Source organism: Hirundo rustica, chromosome 7 (assembly GCF_015227805.2).
Source record: "Hirundo rustica isolate bHirRus1 chromosome 7, bHirRus1.pri.v3, whole genome shotgun sequence".
NCBI classification, from domain to species: domain Eukaryota; kingdom Metazoa; phylum Chordata; class Aves; order Passeriformes; family Hirundinidae; genus Hirundo; species Hirundo rustica.
The window spans coordinates 29855697-29868031 of record NC_053456.1 but is presented as its reverse complement, the minus strand read 5'-3'; the positions used below and the strand labels follow the sequence as shown (position 1 = coordinate 29868031).

Here is a 12335-nt window from a genome sequence, read left to right as displayed (position 1 = left end):
ATCTGTAATAATACAAGGCAGCTTTGTAGACCTTTAAACACATGTACCAACTTGGTTCTGTCTCCTTCACAAATCTGCTTCCCTACTACCTGCACAGTCAGTCCCAAGGCCCTGCTCTGCTGAACGTCTTTGGAAATCGTGCTTTTAAACTCCTATGCTTTCTGAGAATGGAATTCATTACTTTCAGAAAGTGGCCAAGTTTGTTTTCCCATCTCCTCAGTTATAAAACAAACCCAGAACTTTATCTGTCTTCCTCAGTGCATGCATGATGAATTTTGCGCAACTTCATTTGAAAACAATTTTATTGACCATAGGGGTGAAAACATGATCGTACGTATAAATCAAATCTTAGATTTCTGATAAGCACTGAATGAGGTATTTTTCTGGTGTAACGGTGTAAAAAGACAGTCTAAAAGAACATTAGAGTAAAACAGGAATAGCTGGAAAAAGTTAGCAATGTTTTACGCTGCAGTTTTTGGGGAGCCAGGTTTGAAGCATCTTGAAGTGCCCTGAGTTCCAGAAAGCAGTCGGACTCTGATGTCAGAAAATCAAGCCCCTTGAAGTGCCTCATGCTCATGTTGTTGACCACTTCACAGGTAAAAATAACACCTTCCATACACACTGCGCTCGCCAAAATCCTGGTTCCCAGTATTAAACAAGGACCAGGGGATTCTTTGTCATGTAACGTGACTGTATCAGAAAAACCCGAATCCAACCAGGAGCAGCCATAAAACCAGGTCAGAGCCCAGCCCTGCTGTCTGTGTCACGCCAAAAGCTGCCCCAGCCAGAGGAGCCCAGCGGCCCCCAGCCTGATGCTGGCCTTGCCCTTCCCCTGCCATGGGGCTCCTGGAGCTTTCTCAGGGAACTGGCGCAGAAATGAGGGGAACTCTCCAGGACAACCCTCCCCAGCTACCCAGACTAGCCCTGCCCCCCCAGAGAAGCCTGACCCACCAGCCCCAAAAGTCACACTCCCTACCCCTAGGCAGGGCAGGACCCAGACCCAACTTACGCTTCCAAAAAGGACTGATGTCAGACAAGCAAATCCATTATGACCGCACCAAGAAATAAAAAAAATCCAAAAAACAACAAAATAAACCCCTACTTAAATGGTACTTTGCCTACATTTTACCGTATCCCCTGTACGCCACAAAAGGCTCAGGCTATTTCCACGTTCAGTTTTGTTGCTGCTGTTCTTATAAAAACATATTGTTCCTCCCCTGTGACACTTCTTCACATCTTTGAAAGAACGCTCTCTGCTACCACAAAATATTTGGCTTGAATCCCCCAGTGAGGAGGAGCCAAGGGTTTGGCTCATGTTTTAAAAACAAAAGTAATATTACCCTAAGCATAAAACAAATGAGTGCAACTGTAACAGTAGATGGAGATAGAGCTCCTAGCACAACCCATAAATAATTCCAAGTCCTATTAGAAGTAACACAGCTTTCTGAATTTCCCTAGAAAACAGCATGTCATGATTAGGTTCCAGCTTGACTGAAATGCAAAATATCCCTTTTTTCAAAGATAGAGCTGAACAAAAGGCAATATGTAGCACAACAACTAAATTGCAAAGCATATTCACTCAGAATCTGAAATTGTGGAAGACAATGTGTGTACACATAGGAACAGAGATATTAAAAAAGGGCTCTTACCTCCGTCCCCAGATCCTGAGCCAGCATCTGAGAAAAGAGCAGAAAGAAATTTATATTCATGTGCTCCAGTATGTGCTGTGAGCATGCAAAGCAAGGCTCCAGTCAAGAGTGCTACAGTGCACCTCGCGTTTGATGGCATCCCTGGGCAAATTATGGAGATCTAATCTGAATGTAATTCACTCAAGCCATCCTTCTCGTCTCTCCATGGTTTTTTTTCCTTTACAGTTTCTCTATCAGATGAAAATAATGTAAGCCACAGAATGCTGCAATGTCCTTAGAAGTCTCTACCTTGTTTTATTTTACTTAGACAGATAAATCTTTGTTCCCAACAGCAGTACAAAGTTACTCCGCTTGGCCGCTACTAAATCCTCACCAAGGAGAAATTTTAAAACCCATTTGTTTGAGAAGAGAGCAGTTGTAAATTCATATCATTATCTTTAGAAAACAGGACATTTCATCAAATTATAACTAGCTGGAATAAACCATTAAATTAGTATTAGTAAGAGTCTTCAGGTAAATTATTAAAATGCCATTTTTTTCAAGGTTGTTGCTGACTTTCAAAACTGAGTGCTTTCTTTCTCCTCCGCTCGACATTTTGTTGGCTGGAATGATGAGAGTCACAAATTTAGAAAGTGCAACATCACAAAATTGCCAAGCCCAGAGCTTCAGCAAGAAACTTTCTAAGCAAGGCAAAGCATGTAAGTGCACACATGTAGGGTTACCAAAAATAACACCTAAGAGGAGTTTCTTCTGCAGGAAAGGGAGAGAGGCTGCCATCCTATCCTCCCTCTTAGTGCAAGAGTTATGCATTTATCAGCATCGAGATTAATAGAAAGAGTTTGGAAAAGCTGCTTTGGGATCAAAGTACCCTGTGAACCGTTAGATCTCAGTCACTGACAGCAGGGTCTGGTGGATCTGAACTTGCACATGCCATCACTGCTCAAAATTAAGAAAGAAAAGGAAAATCTCTGCTAAATAATTGGTTGCAAGAATTGCTTCAAATGGCAGATTTATGCAGCAAGGCTGCAAAGACCAGATGCAAAAGGTGGCTGAGGAGGGGAACAGAAATAATGGCGTTTTCCCAGTGAACATGTCCTGAATTTTCCTGATCTCATCTTTTGTCCTGATGCTCTTTCCCAAACGAGCTGCTGAGCAGAGAGGCAAACAAGGTGTCAGTGCCCTCATGGCTGCGGGAGGCACTGCTTTTCCAGGTGTGCCAGATGTCCCCAGCACAGGAGAAATGAACACCTGCTATGACCTGCCCGCCACAGTGAGCTGCCACCTCACCTGGCTCCCAGGAGGAAAGGGACCTCGTGTTTGCCCTCCTGCTCTACCCTGCAGTGCCCAGACAGGCTGCTCACTCACACTGCTCCCACAAGCCCAGGTCTCTGCTGGGGGGTCTGGAGCACCCTCTCTCTGCCCCATCCCATAGGGAAAACCTAAGGAAAGTGGCTGTTCCCTTCTCCACTGAGCTCCTCCCTGGGAGAAGGAAAAAGAGAACAAAAGCCTTGATCATGGCTTCAGGAAAACTTCTCTGCTTATGAAATCCACAACGCATTTCAACAGAACGCTGCCAAGACAGCCATTGCCAGCAGGCAAACAAGTTTCAGAAAAGTTGTAGCAATGCATTGAAATTATCCCTTTAATCAAAAAGTTTGAACCAAAAAAGACCAGTTGCTGTGCTGAGAGAATTTACTATGTTGAACAAATCCTACACCACAGTAGGTTTTTGTCAGCCCAAGCTCCATTTAATACCAATTTATGGACAAAAAAATTGCAGCATATGTTTTTTTCTTCTTGAAAATTGTCAGGTAACAGCTTCAGAGAAGAACAACATTTCCAGAGAAAGGAGTTTATTTTCTCTCAGGTGTATGAAACATGAAATTACAGCACTGAAAAAAGTTTGTCTAATGTACTTTTTATTGACTCCTCCATCCTCAGCCAAGAAAAAATTCTGCTTTAAGTTTAAAGAACTCTCTCAAGAACAAAGGCTTACTCCTGCTCTTTTCAAGTTAACTTCACTGCCCACCTCCAACAGATCCCGAGCACAAAAAGAAAAACATCAAGAACTCCTGCACATAAGCAACTCGGTTTTCCTGACAGATTTTGCTCATTCACCTTTCTAGCTGTTTTCATACAAGCTGAGACATAAACAGCTCACGAGGCTCAGAGCTGAGCAAAGCTGTCTCACATGCCAGTCAGTTTTCTCAAGTCCAGAAGAAAACACCTGTGGCACAGACCTGTTCATTATGTGCACCTTGGACTAAATCTTCAGCTGGTATGAACTGGCAGGGCTCATTACAGCCAGTGGACTGTTGAATCACACCAGCTGGGGATCTGGCCCTACAAGGAAGAGGAAAAAGCTAAGAAACCGGATTGCAGGCAATAATGGTCCAGTTCTCCCTCTCCAGATTACGGAGAGGTTTGTGGTAATCCAGATGCCCATTTATCAGACATCTGCTCACTTAATCTGCTACCAGTTCACTTGTCGTAACAGCTCAGAAGTGTAGGGCACAGGATGATTAGGAGCACAAGATGCAAATTAAAGAAATAAATTTACTTCCGTGCTGAACTCTTCCAAACAGTGCCAGGGGTACTGTGTATCGGGAACTGTGAGCCTATAGTTAATAACTTAAAAGGGAAGGATGGCAGCGACTTCTCATGCCCCAAACTGCAAAGAATTAACCAGCAATGATTTCAAAGCAAGAACTCAAATGGCTTTTGCCATCCCCAGGCCATTTTCCTGGGGGGCGCGGCAGGGTCAGCAGGCAGCCGGGAGCGAGTTATACCTACCAGTGGCACACGATCCCTCGGACACCAGCAGGATTTCACTCTGCTGCTTGCAGGCAGCCTGTTTCAAGTAGCATTCGTTCTGGTAGGTGTCACCATTGGAGCCACACACGGGCACGTAGTCATTGTTACACTGACGGGAAGGGACAGAGAGCAGCGTTAGTCACACGAGCAGGGGGCACAGCACCCATCTGGGTGCCCCATGCACACACACCCTGCTCCCTGCCAGCATTAAAACCCTGGGAAAACAACAGAGAGGGAGACACTGGCAGCCCCCTCTCAGCTTTGCAGCCACCAGGGGAGAGGGAGGGTGTTTTTAAAAAGAAAAATCAGATTGGAGGAGACTAGGGGAAAGGTAATCGGAATGGGCAAAGTGTTCAGTAAGTGCCCCAGAGAGGTCTCTAACCGCCAGCGGCAGCAGGGGACATTCCCAGGGAAGGAATACGGGCAAGGCAAGTGACTCCTCACATCTGCAATAACAGCTCCCATGTTTCCACTGGATGGCTCCAGACAAATGGTACCGAACAGGCTCTCTTCCCCTCCTCCTGCACACACACCCGCAGTGCTACGGGGCTCTGCACGCACACAAGTGCGTGTCTAACTGCTCGAGCGCCGACCGGACAGAGGGGAATCGTTCCTGAGCACCAGCGAGCAAAGTCCATCCCTCTTTCCGCACAGACGCTCCTGCTCCCGGCAAGCTGCAGCTGGGATGCTCCACAAAGGTCCAAGCTGCCCCACGGCGGCCAGCAGGGAGGAGCGGCAGCACTGCAGCGAGCTCAGCCAGCGCAGAAGTTTCTCACACCATGCACCCCTGCCCTGGATCAAACTCCTGCTGAGCTCTGCCTGATTTCCTCTACCACTGGAAGGCAGTTTTGCCCCTTCTCGTTCATTTGAAAAAATAATAGTTTCATTTTATACCGAAAATTGGGCAACCTATGGGTGCGGTTATCACAAGATAATCATGCTTGGAGGCTTAGAAATACTTGAATGTGCCCTGTACATGGCAATTATACCAGGGATATGATTATCTCGTGATTACCCTACTCCTGGTATGCCTCATTGTTTAATTAGAACAAATGGAATGATCACAATTATTATTTATGAATGTTCATCTCTGCCTAAATTCAAGCAAAAATGCAGAAGAAATCATACATCCTATTTAGCTGTATTATGCCGCAACGCATCTGAGGTGCGCTTGTTGGGCATAATGTACAACGCAGAACTGAAATATCGGGGATATTAACATCAAAAATGCTTTAAACTGAATGACTACAGAAGTGATTAACACAAACAATTGCATAGATTGCATTAATTGCAGGCCTCCACACAGAGCAGCTGCCAAGAAATTATTCATAGTTGGTCAGAGTGATATTTTGATTGGGCCAAAACAAATGACATTTTCCTTTTGCATTGTATTCTCTTCAGTCTTCCCAAGATGTTGCCCACCCCCAGCACCCTCTTCCTTTGGAACAAGGAAGAAAAACAGCAACCACAACAGCAGAAATCCTCTCCTTCTGCTCCTCACGGAGGGTTCCTCCATGCAGATATTTTAAACTGTTGATTAAAAATGTTTCTAGGCTATTTTCACCATTATGTTCCAAATCTGAGCAATGCTTCAAGCATAAAATGCCAACTTCATCCAGAAGCTCAACAGCAATTGCTGGAGGCTGATCTGGAATACAAAACCAGGACAATTAACACAATCGTGCATATTTTTTAAAGCATGAAGCATCAAATCATGTTTGCTTTAGGTGTAATATCTGCTTGTCACCCAAGGATTTGTGAGGAATTTGGCCTGGAGTATCTCAGCAGGCTTCGTTACATGTAGAAACAAGGCTGGATTCTTTGCCCAAGAAACACAGTGGCAATTTCTGTGCCTGAGAAACACAAAGGCTGCTCCTCCGCTGGTCTCGCCCAGAGCAAGGGACGATCTTTGACACCGGCTCAGCTGCACATCTGAAAGGCCAGACAGCCCCTCGAAATGGTGAAATCCCAAACCACAGAAAAGAGTGCTGTGAGTTAGGCTGGAGCTTCTTACCAAGGCTGGCAATTTTAAAATGCATTTGAGAGACATCAAGATCCCAGGAAGGATGAGTCCACTCTCCCCACCAGCACCTTTGAAAAACTGATTCACTTGAAAAGGATTCAGATGGAAAAGGCAGGAGTCATAAGGAGCAAAGGGAGGCATGTCTTCCATATGGATCCTGCCTTGGCTTTGAGCTGGAAGTTACCCAGGAAAGAAAACAAACCGCCGATGAGAGGGTTGTGGTGTCAGTCACCAGGTGGTTCCTAACCCACTAGAGCTAGACTCTTGTGTTTGCCCATGCTGAACCCTGTGCTCACAGCTCATCACCATCACAAAATACTTCCTGCTAGAGCTGGAGAATATCAGGTGTCGAGTGTCAGTTCCATCAGTCCAGTAACATGTTTCTGTCATAGGTTTAGGGCTCAACAGACCAGGTCCTAGATGTAGGAATTATTCTTCATTCCCAAGCAAAGACTGAGCAAGCCCACAGGGAAATCCATGTCAGAACTCCCAATAAACTAAGCACCACAGTGCCACACTGGCCACTTCTCTCTTCTGCATGCCAGTTTTTAAAATACAGCCGTAGAGCGGGGAGATGGACTCATGTAATTCCATCAAGTGTCAGTCAAAGGCTGCCCTCCTCAGCACCTTCAGCCTTGAGTGCCCACGGTCACAGCCAGGAACAAACCACCTTTGGGAGCCTTGGGATCAGTGCTGAGCACTGAAAACAGGTGATTTGTTTCCTAAAGGTAACGGGAACCCATGTACCTCCTCCTCTTGGTAACACCACTAAAAGTTTAACCTCTTCCTACTTTCATGGATCAACTCCCAAACGCCACCCACATCTTGAACCAAGTAGCACAAAAATATATTCTGGAAATATAACAAAGATCCACGTTGGACAGGTGATGTTGCAGCTCCACAAACACTGAAGCACGCGGAAGACTCGACATGCACGAAAACATGGAGGACTCCTTCCTCTCAAAAGAACAGTGACTGCCCACAGGCTTGGTGACTCAAGAGGAAAGACACTGATGGAAATATTATTTTGATATGCTCATGAAATGTAAGAGGGAAGAGCCCAGCTTCCAGACCTATGGCTTTGTGCCCACAGGCACAGACCCCAGCGAGGCATGTCTCCAGCGATATGCCTGCTGGCACTGCTCTACACCTTCTGTTGGGCCCACTGAGTCTGAGGGAAGGAAGGGCTGGTGGCTTTCCACACGCTCAGCACTCCTGCTGGAGCCAGCACTGTCCCAGTGCCTTCTCTCCCTGTCAGCACCAAACTCTGGGCTTGTCCTGCACGGAGGATGGGTCTGCATCTCCCGATCAGAGCAGGCCATGGTGTTTTTCAATAAAATACATGTCTCATTGAGAGGTGTCACCGTAGACTGTGACAAGAGAACCAGGCAATATGAACCTTTCTCAGCACATGCCTTCTGGTTCTCCAGGGCTGGAAGTCTAACTTGGGTGCTCCAGAGCAGTCTGATCATATTAATCCTTTCAAATAAAAATAAATTCATTTTAACTCCACTTGGGCAGACATGAAACATCTGTAATTCTGGTTTGAACAAACCCAAGCAAAGACTGTAGAAGCTCTGCTCTCCACTTCAATGTTCTCAGCTCCTCAAGGCACAGGCTGGTCAGCCCAGAACTTTTCATCAGTACGGAGGCAAAATGAGCTCTCCATCCTCGTCTATTCTCAAATTTCTGAAGAACACGTAAAATGCAGTTATAGTGATGAGGAGTCTGCTATTGATTTGCTCACTATCACCACAAAGAGTTGTCACTAAAATGGAAGCCCTGAATTCTGGTGGGGGTCCCCCTTAGTCATGACATAAAATACCTGGCCAGCTCTGCCTCACTCAGCCAGCCTCAGACACAATTTTCTACTCCAGTGGCGTATCTTTTTGGCTCGTCACAGTGTCCACTGATGTTACAAGAGAAGCTGACATCCCCCCAAGCGCTGCCGGTATCAAAGCGCTGGCGGCTGACTAGAGAAGCCCCCGGCACCACTGCGCCCTTGGCAGCGCGGGCACAGCATCAGCCACAGGTAATTTGCCCTCCAAGGTCACAGTCAGCCCTGCGGCTCCACAGAGGGCTCACTGCAAGACAAAGAGCTCTGAGTGTTTACAGGGCCTGATCCAAAGGCCACTGAAACCAAAAATTGCTGTTGATTTCGACCCGTTTCCTAGTGATTGGGCCCACAGTTGCCCAACTCATTCTTTTGATCTTATTTGCATATTCATATACCAATTACCTGATTTCCTTAAATCTGCTTCAGCTGCCCCCTACAGAACTGCTAAACTCAGCATATTAGACGGTTGACCTCTCAAAGAGGGGACCACACAGCCTGGAGATGTTTACCTAGCTTCATTTGCCCCAAATCACCAGGCATGACCTGAGGAAAACAGTGCTCCCAATGCCTTCTTCCCTGCCTATGGCAACATCTGAATTTGTACCCTCCAGGCTATGAGTTCACTGCTTTATGCCAAATGACAACACCAAACGGGGACCAAAGACAAGACCCAAGCACTATCAGTGGCTGCTTTAAGTTCCCCAGGCCCATGGCGCAACATCTGCCCTGGCTTACCACCTGGCAATGGGACAAATCACAGAGGTTTCACTGCCTTACAGATTTTTCTTAGAAAGAGAAAGCAGACCAGACCATAACCCTTGTATCACTGCATATGCTGAGCCAAGGCAAATGCTCAAAACAGCATTCTCACAATGAATTTTTGATTGCATGCAAACTCCAAATGGAATAAAAGACTCCCATGGTCAATACAAATTCCCTCTTGACATGGGAAACACAAGCATTTAAGAACTACTGTCTTGCTCTCATCAGAGGAAATTCCTTGTTTGTTTAAAATGAAGGAATTTATCACTCTGGTTCTATCTCCGAAGGCACATTTGGCTCTAGAAATATAAACGATACTTGCAGTGCTTGAATGGTCTATCAAAGCTCAATATCAACACAGTCATTACAGATGTGCACAGTCTTGAGCTGCTGGCCTGCTCTACTATAAACGCTCAAATCAGCATTGTAAGTTTCACAACTTCACCAATCCACATTAAAATGCAGAAAAACATCGGGGCATAAACACACATACAACCCTGTGCCGGTACACGCTTTAAACTCTAATTTGTACGGTTTCTATTCAGGTCATTATTTAAAGACCAGATGTTTAGCTAAAACATTAAATGGAATCCTTCATAATGAAATCGTCTGACTTTGAGAAGGGCTGAGGTTTAGATGCAGCTGAGAGAGGAAGAGAGAAGAAATAGAAGGAAAACCCCTTACTAGTCAGTAATAGCTCTTCTAAAACTATATAAAACCTAAAGGAAGTTCATCATTTTGGAAGAGAGGGATTGCTCCTTAATCTGATCAGCTGGGCAGATAAACAGGCAGAAGCATTGTCACTATGCAGCCCTTCCTGAAAATATTGCATAAGCACATTACAGATCCATTTCTTTAACTAGATCAGAACTCCGAATACAATAAGCCACGATCTGTATCAGAAATGAATTTAGAAAGGACTCTAAATCCTTGTTAAAAGGGCAGGGAGGAAAAATCAGAAATGCACAACCTGGAACTGCAGACCCGAAGGGACATTTAAAGCCACAGCATCTGCATTTTCCCAGAGAAACTTGTGTCTTCTTGACACCAGTTGGTTCTCCTGCCAGCTTTTACACACACTGTCAGGTTTTCCCTCTAACTTCTCTGCACACAGAGAAATAAACTGCCGAGTGATAGGTTACAAAGGGAGATCCTTGATTTGTATTCTCATTTGTGAATTAGAGAACGAAATATCAATCTTCTTACCTTGAACTGACAGACACAAGTCACACTGTCTCCAATCCTTAAACACTCCCCATCAAATTTACAGGTATTGGTGTCGCAGAGAAAGAGATCATTTTCTCTGTCATCGTAACCTCAAATGCAAAGAGAGGGAAAAACAACAAGTCAGCTTTGGACTAGCAAGAGGAACTATACGGGATGATTGCATTTTAATGCACCCAGCACAATAACCTTGTTGATGAAATTGATAGAGTCCAGATTTCCTTTTGTCCTTCCCTGCCCTCAGCTTTTCACTTTTCCCCCTGTTCCTCCCTCGGTGTTTCTCTCTGTTCTTATTCCCCACTAGCTCATGCACGTTTTTTCCTATTTCACGGACTCTGTTTCCTCAAAAGTCACCCGGTAATTATGCAATTTCATGGCTCTGGGTTGGAAATGTCATAAACTTATCCCCATCCGACCACCAATCTGTTGGACAAAACTCCAAATTGGAATTTCTCCAGCCCATGACACAACAAAGCCCCCAATAATAAAGACAAACAGGCTGTGTGTTTTCCGCGATGGTCTGCCTGATCCCAATGAAGATTGATGACCTCTAAGTTAACAGGAGAAGTGCCAGGCTCCCCACGAGCCGCTGAGTGAACCGAGCTCTTTGCCTTCAGATTCTCCAGGAAAAACCAACAGATCTGACTGAAGATTCAGTTCACGAATGCAAGCATGAATTTCAGATTTCGCTAGCTGACTTCCCACTCCAACAGCGAGTGGCTAGATACTAAACAAAACAGCTATATCAGACTCCAAACCCATTAAGATCTGAATCCATTGATTTAAAAAAAAAAAAAAAAAAAAACCAACAACCCGAGCGCTCTTCACCGTATCGCTTCATGTTTAAAACGAAGAGCTCACAGCGCAAATTCCCCCCGATCTAACACGTCATGTGCGATGCTCGCAGAACCCCGAATAACGCTCTCCCCCTCAGAAGGCTACTACAGTCTAATTTCCCAATTATTTTACGTATCAGAGAAGGACCGGCAGCTGACCTACATAGGAAACCCGTTACAAAGGTCAGCCCGACTTTAAGGAGCAGGCAGCGGGTTCCCGGTGTCGCGATGCCGGTACCACGATCGGTGCGCACGGAGGCAGCCTCCCGCAGGATGCGCACACCCCGCTCCCGCAGCCGCACGCCCAGCGCCCCGTTCCAGCGCAGAGCCGCGCTCCGGCGGGGCCGGGGCTCTCTCTGTGCCCGGGGAGCCGCCCGCACCGGCGGAGGGCGCGGAGGGCGCGGCTGCCGCGCCCCGGGGCTGCGGTCGCACCGGGAACGGCGGCGAGCCCCGACGCCCGGGAGTTTCAGCCGTCGCTATTCCCGCGCATTCAACGGGACGCGGCATCACGCTCCGAAGTTGCCTCCCCCGGGCTCGTCCGCGGCAACTCCGAGCGCCCTGCGGGGCACGGCGGGGCTGCCGGGACGCTCGGCGGGGCCGGGCGCGGAGTGCTCCGGGGCTTACCGGAGCAGTTCCAGCCGGTGGGCGTCTGGCAGTCGCTTAAGGAGGTAGGGAAGGCCGCCAGCTTGTCGGGGCGGGCGAGGACGAGCAGCACGGCGGGCAGCAGCAGCCAGCAGCAGCAGTCGCAGAGCGTCCAGCCGCCGCCGCCGCACTGCCGGGGCGGGGAGGGCTCCCAGGGCACCATGACTTCCTTACTCAACTCTCCGGCGGCGGCGGCGTGCCCCCCGGGCGGCGCGGCGGGCGGCAGGGACGGGCGGCGGGGCCGCTGGGCATCCCGGGGCCCCGGCCGGCGGCGGCGGCGGGTCGGCGAGCGGCGGCCGGGCGCTACGCTGGAGCGAGCGGCGGAACCCGGCGGGGCGGCGCGGGGGTGCGGGCGGCGGCGGGGCGGGGAGCGGCTGCCATAGGGGCCGGGCGGCGGGGAGCGGGGGGGAGGGCGCGGAGGGGGCCGCCGCCGCGCAGCCGCCGCCGCCGCCGCCTGCCCCGCTCTGCCGCCCGCATCCCTCTGCGCGGGGGGAAGCAGCAGGTCCCGGCCCGCCGCGTCACGTGCGCCGCCGCGCCGCCCCCATTGG

The 12335-nt window shown here is 48.1% G+C and overlaps 1 protein-coding gene across 1 annotated transcript in view; it reads right to left on the bottom strand.

Moving 5' to 3' along the window:
• Positions 1–12072, bottom strand: part of TMEFF2 (transmembrane protein with EGF like and two follistatin like domains 2) — a 126436-nt gene extending 114364 nt beyond the window's left edge. The window contains exons 1-4 of the mRNA XM_040069692.2: positions 11770–12072; positions 10292–10401; positions 4443–4572; positions 1650–1676 (exon numbers count right to left, since the gene is read on the bottom strand). Coding sequence (XP_039925626.1) covers positions 1650–1676; positions 4443–4572; positions 10292–10401; positions 11770–11950 — 448 coding nt within the window. The 5' untranslated portion in view covers positions 11951–12072. The remainder of the gene's footprint in view (positions 1–1649; positions 1677–4442; positions 4573–10291; positions 10402–11769) is intronic.
• Between the last annotated feature and the right edge of the window lie 263 nt (positions 12073–12335).